Source organism: Galleria mellonella, unplaced genomic scaffold (genome assembly GCF_026898425.1).
Source record: "Galleria mellonella isolate WM207_F2 unplaced genomic scaffold, CSIRO_AGI_GalMel_v1 utg65, whole genome shotgun sequence".
Taxonomy (NCBI): Eukaryota; Metazoa; Arthropoda; class Insecta; order Lepidoptera; family Pyralidae; genus Galleria; species Galleria mellonella.
Window position 1 is genome coordinate 3,678,991 of NW_026442138.1, and position 26,838 is coordinate 3,705,828.

At 35.2% G+C, this 26,838-nt stretch overlaps 2 protein-coding genes across 4 annotated transcripts in view; one reads left to right on the forward strand and one right to left on the reverse strand.

Annotated features, from left to right (window-relative positions):
- Positions 1–215: 215 nt before the first annotated feature.
- LOC113519790 (FERM domain-containing protein 8) lies at positions 216–9,831 on the forward strand. Its single transcript, XM_026904997.3, has 11 exons — positions 216–346; positions 997–1,214; positions 2,296–2,421; positions 3,016–3,255; positions 3,941–4,106; positions 4,779–4,940; positions 5,240–5,425; positions 6,587–6,716; positions 7,280–7,420; positions 8,271–8,388; positions 9,100–9,831. The coding sequence occupies exons 1-11, from the start codon at positions 216–218 to the stop codon at positions 9,282–9,284; spliced, it is 1,803 nt and encodes a 600-aa protein (XP_026760798.1). The 3' UTR covers positions 9,285–9,831.
- A 161-nt stretch (positions 9,832–9,992) lies between these two features.
- Positions 9,993–26,838, reverse strand: part of LOC113519844 (dynein regulatory complex subunit 7) — a 209,454-nt gene continuing 192,608 nt past the window's right edge. For all 3 annotated transcript variants that reach the window (XM_052900410.1, XM_052900411.1, XM_031913700.2), the window contains 12 exons: positions 21,203–21,397; positions 20,208–20,369; positions 19,054–19,239; positions 18,063–18,273; positions 17,527–17,674; positions 16,663–16,772; positions 15,359–15,506; positions 13,412–13,688; positions 12,883–13,104; positions 12,367–12,576; positions 11,632–11,723; positions 9,993–10,595 (listed from right to left, as the gene is read on the reverse strand). In XM_052900410.1, the coding sequence (XP_052756370.1) occupies positions 10,439–10,595; positions 11,632–11,723; positions 12,367–12,576; positions 12,883–13,104; positions 13,412–13,688; positions 15,359–15,506; positions 16,663–16,772; positions 17,527–17,674; positions 18,063–18,273; positions 19,054–19,239; positions 20,208–20,369; positions 21,203–21,397 (2,118 nt within the window). In that variant the 3' untranslated portion in view covers positions 9,993–10,438. The remainder of the gene's footprint in view (positions 10,596–11,631; positions 11,724–12,366; positions 12,577–12,882; positions 13,105–13,411; positions 13,689–15,358; positions 15,507–16,662; positions 16,773–17,526; positions 17,675–18,062; positions 18,274–19,053; positions 19,240–20,207; positions 20,370–21,202; positions 21,398–26,838) is intronic.

The window sequence follows — 26,838 nt, forward strand, 5'->3', positions numbered from 1 at the left end:
AATATTGAATATTCAATTGAATTTTAAATTTCACGAATACATTTTTATTAGGGATTTACATTATTGTACGTGGTAAAGGGTAAAGAGATATTTATATGGCAACACTAATTAAGGCGCGAAGTCCGATCAATATTTTAGTAAAATATTTTGTAAAGAGTATGTATGTGAAATATAAATGTGAGAAATATATTTTAACTTATGAAATTATACAATAAATGGACCATCAAACAGAAATGGGTGCTTATGGTGAAAATCCTAATGTTCAAAACAATGGAAATTATATAACAATTATTCCTGTTGATTATTCAAGACGTGGATATCCTATTCAAGCAGAGTATCAATACAAGTAAGGGTTATCTATAAAGAAATGTTTAAAATATACAAAACCTAAGTTTATTATTAAATATTTACATAGTAAATCATGTATAGATACTAAATCATGTATTTAGTATCAATTACTATGTAAATATTTATGTATGTAATATTTACGAATATACATCTTTTTAAAATCGTTAACTGGAAACTGAGTAAAAATATGCTTTTTTTATTATATTAACTTTTTTTTATTTACAAGTATACATAGTAACCATATGGACTTAAGTTCTTTGAAATAAATAGATAAGTAAAAATAATTGAAGAGAAAGAAAATATTAGGGTCTTTTATCCAATATTCTTAAGTATTAGTAATTTCTTAATTAATTTTTTTTTATTGTTATTCATTAAATATTTTTAATAGTTATTTTTTTGTAACTAAAATATTTACAAAGATCTTGGTTTGGTATTGTACTTTTTATGTACAACGCCATCTAGCGGTATTAAATGTTATAGTATTTTTATATTATATGATATTTTAAAATTAAGTCCCCGTGACATGAAGAGAAAAGAACAAATGGTCATTTTAAAAATAAAAAAAAAATGCATAAAAATATAAATAGTAGTACCCATCCAGTTAGCTAATAAAAATATATGTAAGTAATTACGTATCTTCTTTTTCAGCGAATTTAGATCACGTGAAGAGTATTACAGTGTACAAAGTCAAAAGTTACAAGCTGAAGTGAATGCTCATCTGTACTCTGTGTCACAGAGACTGCCACATTTGTCATATAGCCCTCTGGGACGTCACAGCGACTGGGACAAACATGACCCTCACAAGCCCCTTCAGCCAGACTCCAAAGAGAGTAACAGCTCGGATTCACTCGAGAAGAGTGTTATGGGTAATGATTTTAAATACTTATAAACACTTCATCATGGGGGGAAAGGGATTGTTAGTAAACTAGACTAAAACTTGTTAGTAATGAAGACTAAAAATCCCATTACTAGCAATATACCCAACCAGGTCGACCTCCTCGTAGTTCCCCCTGGAAACTATCATGGTTAACCATAATTAATTCCTGATGAATTTATCATCATAGGCTAACTGGCCTGTTTTCATTCTCATTGATCACCCTTCACTGGTACTCCGCCATCGTACCCCGTTAGCGCAGGCAGGGTTACCATTTCATTTTCACCCATAAAAAAAAAAAAAACACTTTATCATCATTTCAGCTGTTATCTGTCCAATAATGGACATAGGTCATAAACTACCATAAGGAATAGTCCTGAGCCACCTGCATCCACTGACTCCCTGCAATGCATTTGAGGGCGTCATTCCATCTAGTGCGGGGTCGTGGTACACTGCATTTGCTCGTATGGGGTCGCCACTCAAAAACCACTACACCATTATAAACATTTACTTCTTTATAATTAAAAATAAAATTATTTTTAAAACTAATGTTCATTTCTTAACGAGTACTACACCTGAAGAAGACTTCCGGATGAAGTCGAAACAATTGTCGGAAATGACAAATGTAGTAATTTCATAAAATTTTTGTTATACATACACGTATAGACAAAAATCACGTTATTTGTTCTAAAAAAAAAATCTGTGGGACTAAATGTAAATACATATATCCTTTGAGATAGAAAAAAAATTCTCATATCGTTTTTGAACGGATTGAGTTATGAGGTAACAAACATAAAAAAAAATACAATTGAATTTAGAACCTTCTTTTTTTAAATCGATTGAAAATTACCCTGTCGTTTGCGACCGAGCAAATACGAGTATGTTTAGCTTTTAAAAAGTAACTGCAAAAGTGAACATGAATAAATAACCATTTTGAATTGTTGAATATTTCCTGGGCCATTAAGGTTCCTTAGTCGCTTTTTACGACACCCACGGGAAAGGAAGCGATGACCTATTCTATGCCGGAACCATACAGCAATGGCTTTATTTTGTATGAACAATAAATCTTTCAGGCTCCAACTTAAGTAGTTGTTCGAATCAAACTGGATCAAGCAGTATAGCCGCTGGCTCGTTCAGTACCACAGAACAAATTACAAGTGGTGGCAGCTCTTCCAGCGCTATATCCCCACCATTACCAGGTAAATACTATTATTATTAACTATGAGATGTACAAGGATAGGATGGTTAGTAGATAAGGAGACAACCCCGATTTACTACAGGGAAGGTATTGTAATGGGAACTAATAACCCTATTGTTAGCAATATATCCTATTAGGCCGTCCCCCACGCTGTTCCTCTTAGAAACTATTGTGATTCTTGTGGAATTCGTCATGATAGGCTAACTGACCTGTTTTCATCTCACACTGGTGTCAGGAGTGGAGAAGATTATAAGAATTTTCAAATTGAATTTGAAAAAGTTTTGTTTTTAAACTACCCCCATTAGTCAATGATTTTACGAGCCTATAATATAGTTGAACCCGAAGTTTTGGTAAACCAGAGGACGAAGGCTTTTGGGTTTTAAACCGGTAAGAGTCCCCAATACCCCAAGACAATCCTTCATTTTCCTCATGTAAAGAAAAATACAAATAGTAATTCGGTCTCCTTGTGATATTACATCACCATGATGTTGTAAAAGCGAAATTGAAAGTGTGATGTTAAAAGGTTGTTGAGAGAAAACCAGAAGAGAATGAAGGAGCACCTAACAATATTTAAATTTAACCACCTTATGGTCAGGGTCATCGGGCAGTACCGCGTCATCGTCGACCGTGTCTTCGAATCCCGTGACCTACGTGTATTTAATGTCACGCACCGCCGTCATGGTTGAAATGAGTTCCGAGGAGGTGCCGTTGTGTGTGACAGCGGCACGGTTCCTCAATGGAGTGCTGGCAGCCGAAGAGTTGGGTTTAACACAGCCCAGCTCTAGAAGCTTAGCCGCTAATGTATTCGCATTGTGGATGTGCAGTCCATTGTTAGGTGCGTATAAAGCAATTGTGTACTCATTTACTTTTAGTATTCCAGTTTTTACCCGCAATTTTGTTCATATAACTGAGATATAGTTGGTCATCTTCGTACCCTTATTCCAATTATCGTTGTATCAGCCTATAACTGTCCTATGCTGAACATAGCCTTACCTATAAGGGGGTTTTCCTACACCGCGGTACACTTAGCCAAACTGCGGTTGCGAATTAGCAACCACAATTTGGCTTTTGGTAATGTTTTAAGAGGGAAGCTGCTATCCATCTCCACCATAAGCTCCTTTAGTCGCCTCTTACGACACCCACGGGAAAGGACGAGGTGGCATATGCTATGCCTGGACCTACACGGTTCTTTTTGTCCATATCATATTTCAGTTCATGTATGTGTATTTTAAGTGTTTTATTTTAGTCTTTATCTATGTTTGTTTAAATCTTCCTCTTACCTTTTAATGCCTTCTTAGTTCAGCATGTATGCCAAATCTTAAAACGAATGATTTTTCTGTGTGTGTTCATGCGCCAGAAGAAAACAAACAAACTTACTTTCATATCCATCGTTTTAGTAATATTTTTCTATATTCCATAGATAATATGAAGTTCTCTGCATTGTTCATTGATCAACTTTTATTTTGCGTAGCAGTTTGAAATCTAAATTCCAAGTCTTAGTTTAAAATGTTTTTGCTTAGAAATCCAATTAAAACCACATCACTGCCCCTGGCAGTTATGGGCGAACTGGCAAAAACTACTTCAGAGGTACGGCCACGGATCTGAATCGAGGCGGGCGAAAGACCAACCTGTGTTGAGGTTACAGCGAAATGTATTCTTTCCCAAGCATTTGGAAGAAGGCATCAAGTAAGTGGAAAAAATAATGCAAATACAGTATTATTAATAATTCTTGGAAAAAATATCTATTGTGACTGGTGACTCGGTGTATGCAAGCATAATATGGGGCAAGTTCCACAAGATAAAGTGGTCAACACTCAAGTATAGCAGAGAGGTGATGGATGCATGTGAACTTAATCATATTTTTTGGCTTAATAAGAGAGCGACCTATATTCAGTAGTTGACGATAGATGAAGTGTATTATGTTGATGATGATTAGGAATAATAGAATTTACCCATCAAGTGGCCCATCGGCTTGGTCGTCGTTCTAAGTATCATAAAAAAACAGACCTGTATGGAGAAGGAATGAGAATACAATTGTCACCACTTATTTTTTTCCCATTCCCAGAACTAGAACCATAACGCAAGATCGAAAAAAGAACTCTGTACCTAATGTACTATCATTATCATCATCATATTAGCTCTTAACTGTCCATTGCTGAATACAAGCCTCCACCTTGAGGGGTTTGTCTGTAGTTGCTACGTTTGGCAGGCGGATTGGAAACCGCAGTTAAGCTTTAGAGATGTTTTAAAAGGGACGCTGCTGATCATACCTCGCATAAAAAATTTATTCGAACCCCGAACGCCTTTTCCATTAAAAGTAAAGAAAGTATACCATTTTAATAAAAAAAATCTTTTAAGGGATTCTAAAATACAAGAATTATTATACGAAGAAGCAAGATACAACGTTGTGACGGGCCGGTACCCGTTGGAAAGTGCCCAAGCTGTCATGTTGGGTGGACTCCAAGCTAGAATTCAATTGGGACCGTACGATCCTCACAGACATACGGCGAAATTTTTCAGGTAAATCGTCAAATCATTGAACCTCTTTTTTTAGAGTTTCCCAAGAGACTACAATTTTTGTTTGCTGTTTTTTGTTTTTAATTTTATATATATATATTTTTATACAACTTAGAATGGCAAACATGCTGACGGTCCACCTGATGAAAAGTGGTAACCGTCGCTTTTAGACATGAGCAGTACCATGGACATAACAAAGTATACTGTTTCGCCCATGATACCCCCCATGTGTTGTCATTCCTGAGGACTCAGGTGTTATGCTTCTATACCCAGTAAATTCACGCCGATGGATGGATTTTTAGGGAACATCAGGATAAATATCTACCGAAGCATGCACGCTCTGGTCGATGGGCCCAGTTGCTGCCAGCGGGGCGAAAGGGCAGCCCCGAAGCCAAACTGCTGGAGCAAGCTCAGAGACCGCCGGCAGCGCCACCTAGGAAACTCCGACATAAATATCTGGCTCATATTCGGACACACTCCGCTTATGGGTAAGTCCACATTATAATTGCTTTTTTAATGGGTGATAATGGGATGGCCTGCCCGCGCTAACGGTATACACTGGCGGGGCACTAGTAAGGGATTATAGGTAAAGATGTGAAGGTAGATCAATTAGTTTATCGTAATGAACACACCTGGAATTCAGAACGATGATTTTAGAGGAACCGCAGCGTGGTTGACCTGACAGGGTTTATTGCTAGCAATGGGGCGAGCAGTTCTCATTACTAACAATCCCTTCCTCCCTCATGAAGTATATTATGTGCATCAAAGTGAACCCTGTAATGTCCATGGCACTGTTCATATTTATAGGCATGGTAATTTATGCACTCACTCACACGCATTCGCTCACTTTTCAATTTCCCTCTTACCTATACTAGTACATACACGTAGCTTATAATTTTTTTTTCAAATTTCATTTATATACTTGTATACTACCTTTACAAATCAAGTAAAATAGATGTCCTTGAGTCTGGGAGTCTGGTGATCTGTAAGACGGGGTTTTTTTTTGATGGGTGAAAATGGTATGGTAACCCCGCCTGCGCTAACGGGATACGTTGGCGGAGCACCAGTGAAGGGTGATAGATAAGAATGAAAACAGGCCAGTTAGCCCATCATGATGAATTTATCAGGAATTAACCATGATAGTTTCCAGGGAGAATCGCGAGGAGGTCGACCTGGTTGGGTATATTGTTAGCAACAGGATTCTCAGTCTCCATTACTGACAATCCCTTTTCCCCCTAACTGTAAGACGGGTTATCCTAGTACTGGCATTGGGGGGAATGGGATTGTTCGTAATGGAGACTGAGAATCCCATTGCTAGAAATATACCCAACCAGGTCGACCTCCTAGCGGTTCCCCTTGAAAACTATAATGGTTAATTCCTGATGAATTCATCATGATGGGCTAACTGGCCTGTTTTCATTTTCATCGATCATCCTTCACTAGTGCTTCACCAGCGTATACCGGTAGCGCAGGTGTATATTATACATATTATATGATTATATATATTACTGTAAGTTTTATTATGTTGTTATTTTGTGAGAGAAATAAATATATATTTACAATATTTACAATAGGCGATGATTGTCACTTATCAGTGGGCCGTCAGTTGGCCATTTGATGTCGTACAAATAAATACACTGTTATTCCAGGGCGGCATTTTTCCAAGGTCAGATCGAGCAGCCGGTGCGCAGCCTGACCAGTCTACTCGCCCACGAGGACATCCCCGTACTTGTAGCTATCAACTCCAATGGCGTTTACGTCATTGACGACACAGAAAGTGTGAGTGGTACATCCAAGCTTTAGTCTTTTTTAGAAATTCAGTAGTTAAAAATATCAAGCTTTAATATAATTATACCCATCTAGTACTATCGTTAAACTATGATTAGGTATATCAATTACTTGTAGGTCTATCATTATGATTATTATTATTTCTTCTAATTGAAGAAACAAAGTCAAAATTGAATTGTAAAAAGAATTTTGTTTCCGTTCCTTTACACATTTCCAACGTTCCCTTCCTTTTTCCTCAATCCTTTCCTTCATACCGTAGGTGGCGGAAACCACCAACAAATGCATTCTCAAAGAGTATTGAAGTCAGGCAGGTGGCCGGTCGTAAAACTAAAAAAAAAACTAAATCCTTTTGTAATATGGATAAAATCATATGACGCCGACCCTAAATGATTGGGATAAGAGTAAGAAGATGATATGTCCACCTCTTGCTTAGTTGTTTTTTTTTCCTATTCAGCATCGATATATTTGGGTCTATAGATAGAAAGTATATAAAAGAAATTAACAAAAAAAAAACGAGCGTTCGAATGTCCTTTATAAGACTCCATTCCCTGCAGACGGTACTCCTTGGGCTACTGTACGAGGAGTTGTCCTGGGACTTCGGTTTACCATCAGATGACAATGAAGACTGCCTGCCCTGTTTATTTCTGCAGTTCATGGTTGTAGAGAATGGGCTACGAGTCTCCAAGATATTACAGGTTTGTACTATATTGATAAATAAATATAAAAAAGGTTTTGACAACTGACGGGGGAAAAGTTCATGTGGGGTAATATTACAGCATTATCCCTATTACTGTATTACCAGCAAACGCGGTGTAGGACTTCCTATCCACTAAAAGTAAGGATCTTAGGTAGCCAAAGACTATTCTTTTGAGTCTATAGCTAAAATGATATTGGTAATGAAGACTATTACGACAAAGATAATTAATTTGTAAATGGGATGCATCCAAGCATATTTGCAACTCACGTTTCTGACTTTCGTAATATGAGAATCTTAAGAGACAATAGCATAGCAATCTCACTGTCATATAATTTCATCATAGGATTGCTAGAACATAGCATCCAAGAAATCCACTTTGATGAAGAAATAGAATAAACAGAGATGTTCATATTTTGAGTCTTGTCGACTTCATTTTGTCTCTACAAAATGAACTAAAACTTGAATTTTCCTATAAAAGCTAAAGTAAGAACTGATATGCGGCAAAAGTCATTAAGAAACAGGATCAAAATATGTTAGGCGAAATGTGGGCATGCCCATTATTAAGTTACTCACAGCAGTCAACTAATGTCTCTGTCTATCCTATCAGGGATCACGTCATTTTTGTTTATTTATAGGTGAACTTCAACAGCATAATGTAGAAAAATAAAATTGTTTTTCCAAGTTGAAAATAGTCACTCAATACTTATCGGGTGTCTTGATTTCCCTAACATAATATGAGGGTTGATGAGATGGGCATGTAAAGAAGATGAGGGAAATATGAAACCTTAGCAGATATTGGAAGATGAAAGTTCTATAAAAAATGGACAACTAATGAACTTCGTTTGTAGGTGTTTTCGAAGCAAGCCATAATGATGGACACGCTGATAGAACACTTCGCGGGCGAGTACCGGAAACGGCTGGGCCAGGAGACGCCTAGCGACCACGCCAACTATGACTACCACTCTGGTTAGTAGACCAGTTAGATAACTTCTGAGGTGCAGTGATAGAAATATTGTAATATAAGTAGTTTAATAAATTATATGTATTTGATATTTTTGTGCATTACATGTTTTTGTATTTTATGCACGAAAATTATTAATTCACTCTTGCGCCACCTGCCCTTTTCTATCTGTTCTCCTTTAACTAAAGATTGTCTGTAAGAGATTGCTCTAGCGATAAGACCGCCTTTTGTACCTTTATGTGTATATTTCAATCTGTATTTATGTTACTGTATTTCATTTGAATTATTCACTTGTCATTGTATATTTTTATTTATGGTGCAATAAAGAGTTAAATAAATAAATAATATAAAGCGTGAAAGGTGGATATAGCTCAGTTGGATAACGATTGACTATTACCCGGGTATTTTGCTCTTTGATCCGGCTCTAGGGATACCAAAATTCAATTACAACTTAAACCTCTGAATTTCAAATTAAGTTTGGAATAAGTTATTTAAAATTTGTCACTTGTTTCGTGTTTTGGCCATCGCATGGTAAGATGTGTAAAAAGCCCGAGAAACCGCTTACGTATATAATGACAGTGGCCTAGATTTTTGTCACCAGAGGGCAGGACCCTCATACGAATACTGGTATTAGAGAAGATAAAAGTATTAGTGAGGCGCTAGAGTGTAGCCAGTCGTCGAGAGTAGATCACTGAAATATGTTCTGCCTTTAACAGATTCCGGCAGTATATCACTGCCACCACTCTCCAGACCTGACTCTCCGCAACGGCGGTTGGCTAACAAGCTATCGAGATTAGCGCTGGCAACCCACGACGGTAGGGGCAACCTGCTGGGCGGAGCCGGCGACTGGAATACCGATCTCAACCATCCGCAACCCTCATGGATATTGCCTAAACACTAGAACAAATTAAATCTTATGACCAGCGCAGATTGAAGACATTTTGTCTGCGACTAAATTGTCCTTTATGTTGCTCTCGCATTCCCTGGTTTTTACGTTCGACGATAGACAATTCTCAGTATAAATTATGTTAGTCCTGTCATAATAAAACCTTAAAATTACACATGTGTTGTGGAAAGTACATGTCTTTCATAAAAAGAAATTTTGCTGACAAATGAGTTCATAGTGTGCGGCTTTTATCAGTTGCTACTACTACATAAACAGATGACTTTTGTACACGTACAAATGTATGTACCCATATTTTTCTATATATACCGATCAGAGTGCGTTACTTTTTTGAATGGTCATATTTAGAACTACCCTCTATTCTCTCTATGATTCGAAATATGACCATTTGAAAAAGGATCAGACTTTACGTTCCTTCCTAAATGTCCTTTGCCGAATTCCGAATTCTTTGAGTATTTAATTAGCTTTATTTTAAAATTCGAACAGATTTTTTTAAAGAAAGTTATAAAATTAACATTAATTTTTAAACTCAACTTATTTTTCAAAACCAATAATGCATCTTGAATATTTATGTTAAAAATGTGAATAGTCTATATATATATATGTATAGTGTAATTAAAATATACTCTTAGAAAAACACAAATTTATTTTATACTTCAATCGAAATTTAATAAAAATCAATTATTACATAATTCTTTGTTTTTTTTTTTTTTATCCTATAACTCTTCACAGTTACAGTTAAGAACTTGAATCAATATAATTCAACAAAAGAAATATAGCTATTATTTATTTGTGCATTAATTTTATATATTACGTTAATTCTAAATTATATATCTTTATGGATATGATAAATATAAGTATGTCTGTTATCATATAGCACTTTAACTATGAATTTGGTTATACAAGTAGTATATGGCATATGCGATAGAGAAGGAAGCTATTTTTTATCTTGGTCGGTAAAAGTATCCTTGTTACGTGGAAAAGGTCGCAGGTAAAAGCTAGTTAACATATAAAAAATAGATAATGCTTTATTTTGTCTATGAATAGTACATATTATATTAGTTTTGTATTGTTTTTTTTTAAACGTTTTCGTTTGCCACTGTTTATTCTCAACCCTTGATCCAAACGTGAATTCAACTGAACAGAGGCGTTTATTTGACGCCATAGTAATGCCTCATTCGATTATAATCCTTGAGGAGCGGATGCTTGTCCAGATATTCCATGAGAATCTTGTAGCGTGGCTCTGACAGATCCTTATGCCTGGTCAGTCTCACTTCCAGAGCGTGCACCTTGAACGCTAATTCGGCGCTACGGAGAAAATATTACATAAGTAATCTATACTAACGTTAAAAAAAGGAAACATTAGATTTTTTTGTTTGTTTCTAAAGGATAAATTTTAAAAATATTCAATGATTTTTTTAATGGATGACGATGTAATCCATCATAACGAACTCACCTGGAATTAAGCATGATGGTATCCAGGGTACGCAAGGTTCCCGCGAGGAGGTCAACCTGATAAGGTGTATTGCTAGCAATAGGGTCGCTAGACACTAATAATCGCTTCCCCCTGATAAGGTATTGTTAGTCATGAGAAGGTTACTCCCCATTGCTAATAATATACCTTATCCGGTCGACCCACACACGATCCTCCCGGAAACCATCATGCCCAATTTTCAACGGATTGAAAAAAAAAACTCACCTATAGTAAGCTACATTATCAACAATATGAGCTCTATACTATTTTCTATGTACCCATGCGAGACTGGGGCGGGTCAATAGTACCTAAATAAATAACTGTATTTATAATTAAGTAAAATACTACATAATTTTACGTGTTATTTGTAGTATTTTATTATATTTCTAAGACATTATAAAAAGAATCATTAAAACCGGTGCCGAATTGTCGAAGACTAAATATGTGTATGGATGTGAAATTACTCTATTCAGTGGCAAATTTGCCAGCAGGCTGTGTAGGCTGGAGCTTAGAGCAACAGATTTCAGGGGTGGCATATTTGGGGCATTTATTTGTATCGGCTGTAGAGGACAGTCAAATTGGGTTTCAAACAGCTTGCTAACGGCGAATGTATAAATTCGCCACTGAATCCACTGAAATCTACACTCAGGAATGATAATGAATATGTTATATTATTGGCGCAAAGAGTATTTTGTCACATTCGCTTCGAGTATTATAATTATAATAATAATAATAATAACTTTATTCCCTTAAACAAAATTAGCCTGTAGTACAATATAACTATGACCCCACACTAGGCAAAGCCTGTCTCGTGGAAGTCAAAGCTAGAAATTTTACAGTTATAGTAATAATTAATTGAGTACTTCTTACCTAGCAGCAAAGTAAGCACTCTCTTTTTCAGGCGTCAGAATGAACTGGTTCGCCAGATACCACAACCTCTTGTTCTTGTATTCACTATTTAGCTGGATGCAAATTGAAATAAGTATAAGAAAAAATTGAAATAAGAGAACAAAACCATAGACAAAACGATAATAAGAAAGTTAGTGTACAGAATAGATCAGTAAAAACAAAACTGTTGAAAAAAAAAAAAAGAAAATTGTTCCTACACAAAGAATTTGTAGTCTGTCTGCACGAACAGTGTTAGGTCTGCGTCTCGTCAATTTCTCCTGTCAAACAATACTTGATCCCATTGTGTATTGCGGTTTGAAGTGTGGGATACAAAAATGAATTTGTTTATTACTGTCACTAAAGACGTATATTGTTACGAGAGTAGGTAACGTCCTGGTGATATTTTTGGTATTGCATCTGTATCAGATTTAGTGGTACATTTAATTGTCATAAAAAAACAGATTTGTTATAAAAACAATGATTTTGTTTACTAACAATACGGCTGATGTTTGCTGTTAGAAATATTTTAAAATATGTAACTGCATAATGGCAATAGAAGCTCTATGGATAGAAACTTTCTCCATACCAAAAAGATTAGGCTGTATGGCTTCATATTTTTGTCTTTCCTAGTAGAAATAACTACATTACTAATACTACAATACTACGGTAAGTACAAATTCATTTGAGGTATGTATGTATATAATTTGTAAACCTTACCGTGTCGAATCTTTCTTGTACCAAATTCTGTCTGGCCAGTTGTTTAGCTTTGAAGTCGTTGATACATTGTTCTCGAACTAAGGTCGCTTCCTTGATCGTAAGCGGTGCACCAGTGCCGCGACCAGAACCGAACATACGAGCGAGGTAGGGAGCCAGAGGATCGATCTCAGCTTCTTTCTCTCGTTCTGTCACCTCGGCTTTTTGTGTTTCCTAAAAGACAAATTACAACATCATAGATATCATTTGTGATTTCACACATGTGATTGTGACATCACAGTGTATTTTGATACACTGTGATGATTCTATGGTGTCCATGGTATTATTTATATCTATAGGTATATTGATATGAGGTGTACTATGGACATAATACTTGTATTTTGTAATGTTTATGGTGCTACTCATATCTATAGGCAACCGTTACCAATTTTCATCAGGTGGGCCATCAGCTTACATATGTTACGCTTACAGCTACATACACTTCTTTTAAGTATATAGAAACCCTCATTTAAAACTTACTTGCTCTTTCCACCCTTTCTTTGCCGCTTCGTTTCTCTCGGTATCAAACAACGCGACAAATAAAAGGGGCTCCGTCAACTCCTTGTATCGCTGTTTCAAATACCCATTGATATCTGTTTCCCGATCTCTGATGTGTTTGTTGGTTTTGTACTCCCAGTCCATATTTTCGCATAGTGCGTAGTAGATGTTGAGGGGCCGTGGGGGCTTAGCACATGGGTCAGCCTGGAAAAGAATCGTAAATAAGTCATCCTACCTGAGGTTATATAATAATTAAAATTGTGTTCCACAAACAAAAACCGTATTCAATTATGGCAAATCAATTATTTTGATTTAAAAACTAAAACACTGAACCGATTTTGATAAAGTTTATATGAGACCAATCTGTAAGAATATCCTTTCAGATAAAGAAAGAATTTTTCAAATTGGTTTATAACTGATGAATTTATGAGGTAACAAACATAAGAAAAGTACAACCGAATTTAGAATCTCCTTGTTTTAAAGTCTATTAAAAAATAGAAAAAAAGCTTACAATGTAGCCTGAAGTTTTTTCAGGGTAATAAAGAATCTTGCCCCCGGTCTCAGCTAAGTTCGGCTTAATATAGCTCCTAGTGTTATTCGTGATGAAATTATATGCGTAATGGTAGAACAGTTCTATTGTGTTATCTTGGATATGAAAGATTTTCTTAAAAACGTCATCCTTGGCTGGTATAGAAGGGTTCCTCCTGTATGTTTCTGTTATGTCCTTCATTTGACGTTTAGGCTCCGCTTTGGTGCCTTCTATGTACACGATCATTCTAGATTCTAACCTGAAAACATTGGGGGGAAGGGATTGTTAGCAATGGAGTTTGACAGCCCCATTGCTAGCAATATCAGGCTATCAGGCATTGCTATCAGGTTAGCCTCCACGTGGTTCCCCCTGGAAACCATCGTGAACAATTCTCGTAGAATTCGTCACGATGGACTAACTGACCTGTTTCATCCTCATCTATCATCCGTCACTGGTGCCCTGCCAGTGTATACCGATAGCGCGGGTGGGGTCACTATTTCATTATCACCTATAAAAAAAAAACCTGAAAACATTTGTAAAGTGAAATGAATACATGAGCAATTTCATTACAGGTTTAGTTTTGATGTTTGAAGTGAAGTAGTTAATTTAAATTATTTCAAGCTAGCTTATTGCTCGCTAGTTTCTACACGTGGATTTTAGAAGTAGGAAAATCAATGAATTAGACTACTAGTCTGGATGACGTATCAAGATATAGCATCCACCAGTTTTTAAGCTAAATCTTCAGGAATACAACTTTGTAAACCGCATCCAATTTCATGCAGTGGCTTTTGCAGATATCGTAACAAAAATATAGACAGATGGAGACTTTGTACAAAAGTCGATTGCTTGGGTACCTCTGTCCCATTCGTGATTCAATCGTGAAGCAGTTGTGCTTGCATGGCTGTGTTTCGGTTTGAAGGCTAGGATATGGCGTGAATTTACTGGGTACGGAGGAATAACACCTGAGTCCTCAGGAATGGCAACGCATGGGGGGTATCATGGGCGAAACAGTATACTCTGTTATGTTCATGGTATTGCTCATGTTTATAGGCGACGGTTACCACTTTTCATCAGGTGGGTCGTCAGCTAGTTTTCCATTCTAAGTTGTATAAAAAAAAATGTACTGACATTGACATTCTTATATTAGTAAGATATACTCAAGAGTCAATTTTGGTTAAACCAATTTAGGAAACGTATGCATTGTCTTGGATCTTAAAGTTCTAAAAAGTGAAAGAACACAAGGAGTTTTCTTTAACTAGATGTTCATTGTCTGATTTGTCTTAACTGTATCTTAGTGTTTCCTAGTGTATTATGAGGTGAAAGAGATCTGTTTAAATTGGAACACTTGACTTCTAACTGTCAACGCATACCTTCTATTACTAAATTATTTTTTATTTCAGCAGTCCACTGCTGGGCATAAGCCTTTCCCATAAGAGGAGTTTTTCCGGTAGTTGCCAGGCTATTATGAAATATTCATTAATTGTTCATATCAGCTATTGTCTCACATAACATAGATCTCTCCTAGAAGAAGGGTTTTACCAGTAATTGCTACACTTGACAAGCGGGTTGACAACCGCAGTTAGGCTTTTGGTGATTTATTTATTTATTTATATTACCAACTAAGGGAGCTTGCCAGTTTCCTAATTTGCTTCCTTTGCAATCACAATATATACAAATAATAATAACATTTAATTATTGGACAAAATATATCCAAGTCCGAATACTGGCTCATGATACCGTTGAGCAGAGTCAGTGCCAGTGGAAGAGGAGCCTGTTTTGATAGCTCTCTTGAAGTCCCTTCGATTTTTTAAGTTCGGCGTAATGTTTTAAGAGGGACGCTGCTGTCTACCCGTCGACCATAATACTAAATATATTATGTTATTAATATTAATTATTGTTATTAGACAATTTAAATTAACAAAATGTTACCTGTCATCCCTGTCGGTGTAGTATTCATCGAAGGTCAGCGGCGAGCAGACCAGCTTCGTGAGGTGATCGAGACGGGCGTAATAATTGAACTCCAAGGTCCTATCGCCTTCCACCGACACGGCCGGTGCGTCCATTGAATACACATGCTCTATAGAACAATACATTGTGTATTGTGATAACCAAAACCTTTATCCATATAAATGAGACATGTTCTAGAAAAATATAACATCCATGTGGACAAAGGTTTCAGCTAGATATATCCAAGTATAAAATATGGTTTTCCGCTTACCAAATCTAATTCAAATCCGTTGAGTACTTACATATTTAAACATATTACATTACCAGAGGGCGACGTTGTACAAAAGTCGATTGCTTGGTACCTCTGTCCCATTCGTGTTTCAACCGTGAAGCAGTTGCGTTTGCATGGCTGTGTTTCGGTTTGAAGGGTGGGATATGGCGTGAATTTACTGGGTACAGAGGAATAACATCTGAGTCCTCAGGAATGGCAACACATGGGGGTATCATGGGCGAAACAGTATACTCTGTTATGTTCATGGTACTGCTCATGTCTATAGGCGACGGTTACCACTTTCCATCAGGTGGGCCGTCAGCTTGGTTGCCATTCTAAGTTGTATAAAAAAAAGTTACCCGCCAAGCAAACGTGTTGGTAACCGCAGTTAGGCTTTGATGATGTTTTAAGAGGGACGCTGCTGCCCATTGACTTGACCACTTAAACATTCCTACTAATTAATACCCAAACATTTTTAGAAAATTTCAATCTTATAATATCATGAATCATTATTCTTTATTGTACACAAACATAATAATAAGAACTATTAATTTTAAACATAATGTACAAAGGCGAGCTTATCTCTAATAAGAGATTTCTTTAAGCAAACCTTTTCAAGTGAAAATTATGATAGTATATTGCATTCTTAATGCATTTTTAATATAATTGTTTTGTGCAATAGCACGTAATAGGTATTTATTTACCTATTATCTGTAGGTATTTAAGACTAAAATATAGGTACCTATATGTGATTATAATATTTGACTGTGTAATTAGCAATGATTATTTATTTATTTGATCAACTGGGTGAGCTTTACAGTCTCTCAATACGCTCACCCAGGAAAGCAGTACCTACAATAACAGACATTGTACATACTGATAACAATTAGGATAAATACTATATAACAATAATAGAAATAACATTTTTATATTTAATTTATGTGAACACAAACACTCCTTGGCTTCCCTAAATATATATATAATAAGAGAAAATTCAAAAGCTTAGTATACGAACTTATTATGTGATCCCTTCTGCCGACTCCGAACCTCTCCAATACTTGTCTTTTGACATGGTCTATTCTGACAGTCTCCATTTTGTCTACCCTATTCTTATACCACTCGTAACTAGAAGACATATATATTTTTTGTATTAGAATTTACGAAAAATTTTACCATAATTTTTTTTTAATTAATATATTTTATTTAATTAGCATGTAAATATATTTCAAATTTATGGATTTTTAGTACCACTTAAACCTCTTGGGCTTATGTTATTGATTGTATTATTACCGTATCTACTATGGATATGTTACAATAACATCATCTGTGCATCCATATTTTGTTTGGCATGTTGTTTTGCGTAAATAAAAACTTGGACTCGATTCCCAGTTGGGCCAATTTAGGAAGCGAATTTTTCTGAATTGTCTCTGCTTGATGTTCTGGGTGGTGCCACCATACGGTTATTGCCTGGTTCTTCATAACAAAGAGAATCCTAGTATGAGGTATAGGCAATTGGCATGATTGGATGGCATTTATTATATCATCATCATCATCATCATTTCAGTCATTATCAATCTACAGAACATAGGCCTCCCCCATAAAGAACAGTTCTGAGCTATCTGCAGCCATTAAATTCCTGTAATACATTTGAGGTCGTCACTCCATCTACACTGCGTTTGCCTGTATGGGATCACCACTGAAGAACCTTTCTTTCCAATCGGTTGTTAGTTCTTCTAGCTATGTGACCAGCCCATTGCCATTTCAGCTTGCTTATCCTTCGGGCTTCATCGATGGCTTTGTTCTTTTGCGGATATCCTCATTTCGGATCCTGTCATCACTGGCATTATTTTAATTATTCTAATTTATATAAACAACTTACGTAATAAGAGGTATAGTGAGAGCATAATCATCAAAAATCTTGACTCTCTTCACGATGCCATCTCTCTGTGAGTACGGTGAAAATTTCTCCAGTACCACCTTCTTGTAGTGTATCACTTTGTGACTGCCTGGATATCTCTGCTCGTATTCTAAGAAAACGAAGATATTTTTTTTATTCTTCTGAGCTAAAGAAAGATCCTTTAGTATTATATAGCTTACTACTTATCGCTGAACACCTTGTCTGATTGACCTCCACGTGGTCCTCACTAAAAACCTACGTGGTTAGTTTCTGTTTAGTTAATCGCGATGGGTCAATAAACTTGACTTCATCTTTACATATCATCCTTTTCGAATAACCCACGAGTTTATTCCCATAGCGCGAGCAGGGTCACCATTCCATTAACGTATCGTCAATGAGGTACTAATTTACAAAAGTGGGAAGTTTGTGTTTTTCTAATGCGAAAGTTTGCAAGGGAACCATGTGAAGGTCGATCTGATAGAGTACATTGTTACCAATGAACAATATTGTATTATAACCATCAGCAGTGATATCCAACTTCTCCACCCAGCTAGCTGGAACGTCCAAATGCTTCTCGGTGTCAACTGCTGTTTTTTTGTCGGCGGTGTCGATTCCCACCATTTGTCTTCTAGAAAATGGCTCGCCAGCGAGAAGGTGTTCCCAGCATGTTATATCGGATAAGTCATAGTTGAGGCTATTCAAACCATTGTCGCAACTCTGAAGGTTCACCTGGGCAGATTAAACTCATCTGAGTATTCTGTTGTACTAGTTCTAGTTCACCATACCAGCCGTTAACTGTCCACTGCTGAACATAGGCCTATCCCATAAGGGGGGTTTTACCAGCAGTTACCACGCTTATCAGGCGCGTTGGCAATCGAAGATAGGCTTTTGGTGATGTTTTAAAAGGGACGCTGCTATCCATCCTTCGACTATTAAGCCCCTTAGTCGCCTCTTACGACACCCATTAGAAAGGAAGGGATGGCTTACTGTATGCCTGACATTTATATTACAAGTAGTTGATATAAATAAAAATTCGATTAATTGATTGTTTCTAATTTCATTTTGAAAGGTATTTCTATGATAATTTCAATTTCATTACCAGATGGAAACTTTGTGCAAAAGTCGTTTGCTTGGGTACCTCTGTTCCATTCATGTTTGTACCGTAAAGCAGTTGTGTTTACATAACTGTGTTTTTGTTTGGATGGGATATAGCAGTGAATTTACAGGGTACAAAGGAATAACACCTGAGTTCTTAGGAATGGCAACGCATGGAGAGTATCATGGGCAAAACAGTATGCTCTATTATAACCATGGTACTACTCATGTCTATAGGCGACGGTTACCACTTTCCATCAGGTGGGCCGTCAGATTGTTTACCATTCTAAGTTGCATAAAAAAATATTATTTCATGACGATCAATTAAAACTGGTAATATAATAAATAAATGAGTGATATATAAAAGAATTTATTTAGTAATGAAATCCCACGACACATGAATGATACACTTACATAATAATTCTCATGATTATACACACTGTCCAGATGTTGGTACTGTTTCGCTTCTAGCGGATACTGGTTGCCTTCACTGGGCTCTATGAAGAATGGCTCTTCGACACCCATGCTGCCTGGCAAAACTAATATCCAGGCGTGCGTCCGCCAGCCGTCGATTTCATCGTGCGGCGGTTTTTCCAAATCCTGATTTTACCAGAGAGAGATTTTGTATAAAAATCGTTTACTTTAACATTACTACTGGTTCTTCCAATCTGTAGCTATACTTATATGATTGTATTTCTGTTTGAAGGGTAGAATATGAAAGTAAAATAAAATATTCTATAAAAATTGCTATGATTAAGGAGGAGAAATATCAAGAACAATTTTTTTAATATAATGCGACAAGATTTGATTTTTTGCACTGGCTAAATTCAGAAAAACTTAACCTGTTTTAAAAAATTTTACATCTACAGACAAGCTACATTACTAGCGAGTAATATGGGCTATATTTTACATACATACATACATATCTGTCACGCCTGTCTCCCATTAGGGTAGGCAGAAACAATGGAATGCCAAATGCTTCGATTCAAACAAACCACTTTCGCTTCTTTCACATTCATCAATCTTTTCATACACGCTCGCCGGTTACGGGTACTTTTAATTTGGCCCTTCTTCAGCAGGTCACCTATATTTTATTAAAAAAAAAATAGAGATCCCCACATTATCTACCCATGCGAAGCTGGGACTCTTTAGTATTGAATAGAGATGGGATGGTGTATTAGTTAAAACAATAGCGGGGTTCAAAGAGAACGAAGTCATGTCAGTAAGTCCATTGTGGCGAAAGAAAAAATCAAGAGGAATAACAAATATCACAAGCTAAGTACTCGGTATGTTTAGTAGATCTTTAGTAATATTATAAAGAGGAAGTATTTGATTGTTTGTTTGTAATGGATAAACTCAAAAACTACTCAAGCGATTTTAAAAATTCTTTCACTTATAGGAAGCTACATTATGAGTAAGTCACATAGGCTACAAATTTTTTTTCAAAAAAATTATATATCTGTCTGTAATCGTTGGTATTATATATACAAATGCAAAATTGGTAGGTAAGAGATGACTGGTATTGAAAATTAGTAGGAATCTGAATCACTAATGAACTATCGGAATACCGCAATTTTCCTCATTCTTTCATTCTCGATCTTATCTAATTCATTTTGCTTCTTATCTTCTTCCTTTTTGTTCATCTGCTGGCAGTATTTGGAGGTTAGATCTGGTAGAGGCACTAGACGGTACCGAGGCTCTTCTTCTGGCGGTGGTACTTCTTCCACTATCTGGAAAACAAAATCTTTTCTAAATATTCATGACGTTAAATACAAGTAAATTTAAAATGTATTTTTGTTTATTTCTCTGAAGTCTTACGTGATTCTGTTTATTATTATTTTTTATTTTATTATTTGAAGACTTTCCTTTCAAAATGGCCTCTGAGCAATTTAAAGAAAATTGATTTCTGTGTAAATAACTTGGTAACATGCTGTTCACATTTTCGGAGGTCTAACTGGTACTTAACAGTTAAATACACCATATTGATATAGCTCAAATTTTTTTCACTGCGATCCATATTTCTTTCGGAAAAATATTCTTTAATATTTTCTTATGACGATACTAATAATTTTCTTATCACCATCATCTTCCTACTCTTATCCCAATTATTATTTGGGGTCGGCATAATATGGTTTTATCCATATTACAAAAAGATTTGGTTTTTAGTTTTACGACCGGCCGTCTGCCTTACGTCAACCCTCTTTGGGAATGCATTTGTTGGTGGTTTCCGCCACCTGCGGTATGGAGGAAAGGATTGAGGAAAAAAAAGGAAGGGAACGTTGGAAATGTGTAAAGGAAATTAGTAAATAAGAAGAATAAGGGACTTATGTGGGAAAGGAAAGGGGAGGACACTGCAGCTGCGGAAAGGACTAGGACACTGCACTAATAATTTTCTTATATTCCTATTTATTTAGGTTAGTCATTTATTTTCACCTATTCAGAGAGAACCTTTAAAGTGTTTCATACGCTAACCGTTCAGTATTACGGTTCCTGCCCTCTTTCACTGAATTATTGGCACGATCAGTGTGTGAAGCGTTTTATTTCCTATTCCTCGTATGTTTACCTCACTCTCGTCCGGTATATCAGGGCAAACAGTCCGGTATCGTATGGCCATGCAGACGTCCCTCTTGGCGCAGCCTACCACTATATACGCGTCGTATCCGGCACCGATGAGCCAGGAGACCAGGACGTGGGCTATTTCGAAAGGATTGCCGCTGCGACGGATGATAGCTGTGTACGGAGACATCAGGCGTTCTGGCTGAAATGGAGAAACGATTTGTTGTGTAAATCTTATTGAATTGGTATCCGTTTTTGTTAAGAAAGAGACCAGAGCACACTATGTCTCTGGACTCAATAATTATTTTAAAACACGGAGATCGGACATCTTTAAGGGATAAAATGGATTACAACACTGCACGTGCTATCAGCACTGGCCCAGTGAGGGATAATAACTAAAGTTGAAAGCAGTATTTTTTATTAACGATAATACTAACCCCGCCTGCGCTTTCGATATACACTTGCGGAGTACTAATGAGTAATTATACATGAAGATGAAATCAGGTCAGTTCGTGATGAGTTCACCAAATATCAACCACGAGGATTTCCAGGAGACACCGCGTAGAGGTCGGTCGTGAAAGAGGATATTGTTAACGATGGGTGTGCTAGTTCCCATTAGTAATAATCCCTTCTTCCCGAGGAAAACAGGTCAGTTGACCCATCGTAACAAGTTTACCAGAAAATAACAACATTGGTGTTCAGAGGAACCTTGTGAAGGTATGATGATGTAAGGAGTGTCACCATTTTATACCATTCAATTAAAAAAAAAAACTATTTTCTCTCTCAGAGTACTGGAGACCGTTCGAATTTTATAATGTAATATAATTCAAGAATATAAGTTAGATTTTAAAGTTTTAGAATCAGATCCATATTAAATTAATCTTATTACTTATATTGATTAATGTCATCTAATCGCTATCAATTTTCATCAGTTTAAAATTAATAAATTGAAGTTTCTAAAGCAAAGCTACTTATATCTAAATTTTATATCATTATATGTGATAGTGAAGAATACAAATATAAAACAGAATATACTTTTACATAGCAATATTGTAAGTTGCAATTTAAAAATTGCTGAAAAGATTAATTTAAAAGGTTAAGTAATTTAAAATTAATTATTAGTAGACGTTATGATCTAAAAGATTTAAAATAAAATAAGCATAACAATTTTATGGCGACTATATATATAGTATATAATTATTTATTTAAAAATTTTCAAGGCGAAGGTGAGAAATTACTGGGTTCATTTATTTAGGTTTATTTATTTCCAGAGCGTAGATAGAAATAGCACCATCTCTTTTATAACATCAGCAACACTTTTGCTTTTAAATCAACCAAACGCTACACGACCAAAAGAGAAAAGTTTTAGATAGCTCTCATAGATTGCGCCACTAGACACAAAAAGTTCGTATAACAATAATGTTTTTTTTTTATATTGAAATAATTAATTCATCTATATTTTTATTACAATATTATATACAGAAATATATGATTATCTTATTTTTATTGTTAGTTGATATCAATTATTATATTTTTAATAGTAATTGGTAAACCGTTTTATGATGGACAGATGAGGTGGAATACATATTTTAAATTTGATATATAAATGTTGTGTAACTATTCTAAATATTTTAAATATAAAAATAAAATACACAATTTTAAAGGAGTAGGTATGTTATGTTTTGGAAGCGTGACTCGAAAAGTTTCAGAGTTTGTTATCCAACAAAATCATAACCTGTATTGTTATGAAAGGGCTGCAGGGGGTGGGGGCTCACCCGCCACCCTTCAAATAGAATTCGAAGTTGAACGAAAACAAAGTCGGCCGCCGCAACTTTTGCGACTGGAACTTTCACTTTTCGCTGAAAACTTTTCAGCGCTTTCGCTATCAACTCCCATTCTGATTTCTTTTCTTGCACTTCCGTTGTTTATGGTTTTTTTTTTATTTTCAATTGCTTTTGTATGTTTATTGTATTTCTATACTTTCTATAGATTTTTGTTACTACAAATTTGTCCCGTCATATTAACTTTACTTTTGCAGAAGCCGTTTTAATATGGTAGACACAAAATTTTTTTGTTGTTTTGCAGATTACATGCAAATGCAAACAAAAAATGCCAATGATTTCGATTTTAACCAATAATGCCACTGAAAATGGTACTGTATAAGGTACAAATCCCATTTGCTTTCAATTTTATTTGATCATACAATAAATATTGAAATATGATTTTTGTATTTTATTAATATTTTTAAGGCATTGCAATCGAGTATATCGATTACAGGGAGATTTCGTATATAATAGTCATAGATTACTGTTATAAAAATTTATTAATTTTTAATCTTGATAACGTAGTTTTAGAACACTGTTGGGTTTAGAAACTTGCAAATTTCCACTTAATTTATATATATTACTATTTGTTCTATTTTTATTCAGAATAATTTTCTTTTTAAGCGACTTAAATAATACAAATACTATAAAAAAAGCACTCAGAATTCATCTATATTTACTCATGGCTGTTACGCTAGTACGTTACCATCCAATTTTGATTCTTTTGTATTCGTTAGAATTTTCTCTCGAGTTGATTCGATGAAATCAATCATGTAGCATAGAGAGCAAAATACAGATGGATTGAGAATCTCGTCCTTTGGAGGTCGTTTGAAAAGGGCGCCATCGCAAATCAAATCAAATGTACGTTTGCGCGGGCGGCACATATTAAGGCGGCAAAATTAGGGGTGTAGTAAAAATTATGAAGTCATCAAGAAATTGTAGGTTTATTTTCATTTTTTAACCGATTTCAAAAAAATTTAGGTTCTCATTTGGGTTGTAATGTTTTTATGTTTGTTACCTCATAATTTTGTTAGTTCTAAACCGATTTGAATTTTTTTTAATTTGAAAGGATATACTTATAGATTGGCTATTTTGGTAATTTAATTTTTATACCAAAATAACTGTGATCGTCGTGATTGATGAATTTTATTTTTGAATTTGTCACGATGGGCCTACTGAGCTGCTACATCGTCACCTATCGTCCCTCACTGGTGCCCCGCTAGTTATATACCGTAAACGCAGGCTGGGTTGCCATACCATTATCCATCATAAAAAAAAAACCACGCTACCATGCATTGATATTTCTGAAGACTATTATGGTATGCTAGATAGATAGATAAGTTATTTATTCACCATTACAAGCACATAATTTATACATTTATGTGCGAAATAAAAATTTGTAGATGATTTTATGTACCTCTATGGTGAAAAAGGTAACCTTCTCAGCATTAAGCTCCGAAGTACCCGCAGCGCTGACATTCTGCTGGTACTTTGTAAAAAAGAATAGAAATTTACTTATTTTATGCCTTTGTACTCAGTTATGTCATATTCATAACTAGAATTATCCCCTATATGCAATTTGCTGCAGTGCAAAATCTACTTGAACTCTCTTATACTTACTAGCTATTGCTGGTTTCATTGCGTGGATCAGCATATAAAGTGTTAAGAGTGTTAAGTTAGAATATAACTTACCCGTGTACCAAATTTCATTTATGTTTCGTTACAGCGCGATTTTTTTAATTAGATACTTGTTTAGCTGTGTATTTATGTTTTGATCATGCTGTGTACGCATATTTTTGAAGGGTTCGCTTGAACAAAACATTATTATACCGTATAAATTAATATAACATTATTAATTCTCTCTAATAATAGATACACCTATCGAAATAAAATAGAATAAAAAAAAATATTGAAGTTTTATATTTAAGTACTATTATAATTAATTATATTACAAATAACGTTAATTGTAGTTTAAATACGTAAATCAAACTAAATTCACCTGTTGCTATTTATTAATTAGATATTATATTTCAAGGTTAAGCTTCAATTCTGTATGTTACATAAAAAACGTCCCTTATATAGTTAGAAAAGTACCGCATTCGAGTATTCTGACACTTCCCTATGGTTGACTGGGAGAGAATGCTTTTAGCATTAAGTCCGCCATGTACACATATTTGTACTAATGAATAAATAAATAAATAAATAAAAATCTTAATTTAATATTCGAAAACCAAAGAAAATCGAAATAATGAACAAGTTAAGCAATAAGATGCTTTAAAACTAAATATATTTCTCAAAGAGGGCTTAAAAAGTTTTTAATGAATAAATAAAAACATTACACAGGTATATAGCGGAAATATGTATCGTTTGAATGATTGACTGCAATCAAAAGTGTTGTTATTTGACCCAAAGTGACCATGTTTCGATTCAAAGTTTAAGCTATTTATTTTATTTAAAAATACTTTAAATATCTATTTTCTAAACTATCTCTCTTATCCTCCTATCTTAATCGTATTAGCAACTAGCGATTCGCCCCAGCTTCGCACAGGTAGATAAATTGAAATTTCATATTGGTTTTATTAGGCAATTTTTTTTATTCAGGCATACATTATTGTAATTTTCTTAGGAATCATTTTTTTTTATAATATATGGCCTACATGTTACTCGTTGATAATGTAGCTTTTTATAGGTAAAAGATTTTTAAAATTGGTTGAGTAGTTATAAAGTATTTACAAACAAATATACAAAAAAAAAAAACAAATTTTCCTCTTTATAATATAAGTATAGATATGTTAATTAAAAATCTCTGTACATAAGTATATATATCTACAATTTTGTACTAAATAAATATACGAACATTTGCAATTTCAAAGCTGTATTTAGTTAGATACGTAGATACCAAACTACAGTAGAACTATTGCAAATTAGACCCGCCACGTTCCTCGCTTTGAGTAAAGCTTGACCAACCGTTATTCGGAATTCGAACAAGACGCCCGCACTAGAGATGTGCACCTGCATATCGTTATCGATGCCAAGACTCGAGCTATCGATTTGGGTCGGTGGTACGCGGCGAGGGGTGGGCGAGCGTCGGCGACGCGTACAAACGCCACTCATGCGAACCGTGCTGTGCCTCTAATTGAATACGCTGCGACACCTACGTCGATATCGACTATCGATAAATTGTTATATAATTGTTACAAATTATACTTGGTTTTACTGCAGTATAAATAGTAACTCTTTACTTATTTCTCAGTTTTTCATACACTTTACAAAACATATATATTTATAGGTATGCTCTTATTAAGTCACCATTCATTCACAAACATAATCAAGATTATAATTATTATTAAAATAAAAAAATATATATATGAAACTTATTTTACAGTTAGGTTCTCAATAACAGAAGCAATAAATAACGTTAAACATACTGTACTGACTTTGCAGGTATTTTACTAGTCTAATGAAAAAAAAATATGAAAAGTTACAGTTATAAGACAATAGAGTTACTCGTTTGTTGTAAATAAACACCCAGAAATAGAAATTTCCTTCTCATGGAATCACTAATACTTACATTGTATATATTTTTTAAAGTTGTCATCATCATTTCAGCCGTTATCTGTCCATTGCTAGACATAAGCTTCCCCTATAGACTGCCATAAAGAACGGTCCTTAGCCACCTGCATCCACTGACTCCCTGCAATGCATTTCAGGTCGTAACTCCATCTAGTGGGGTGGGGGTCGCCAGCTTGCTTATCCTTAGGGCTATGTCGGTTACTTTGTGGTTATCCTCGTTTTTTTTTTTTATTTGATAGGTGAAAAT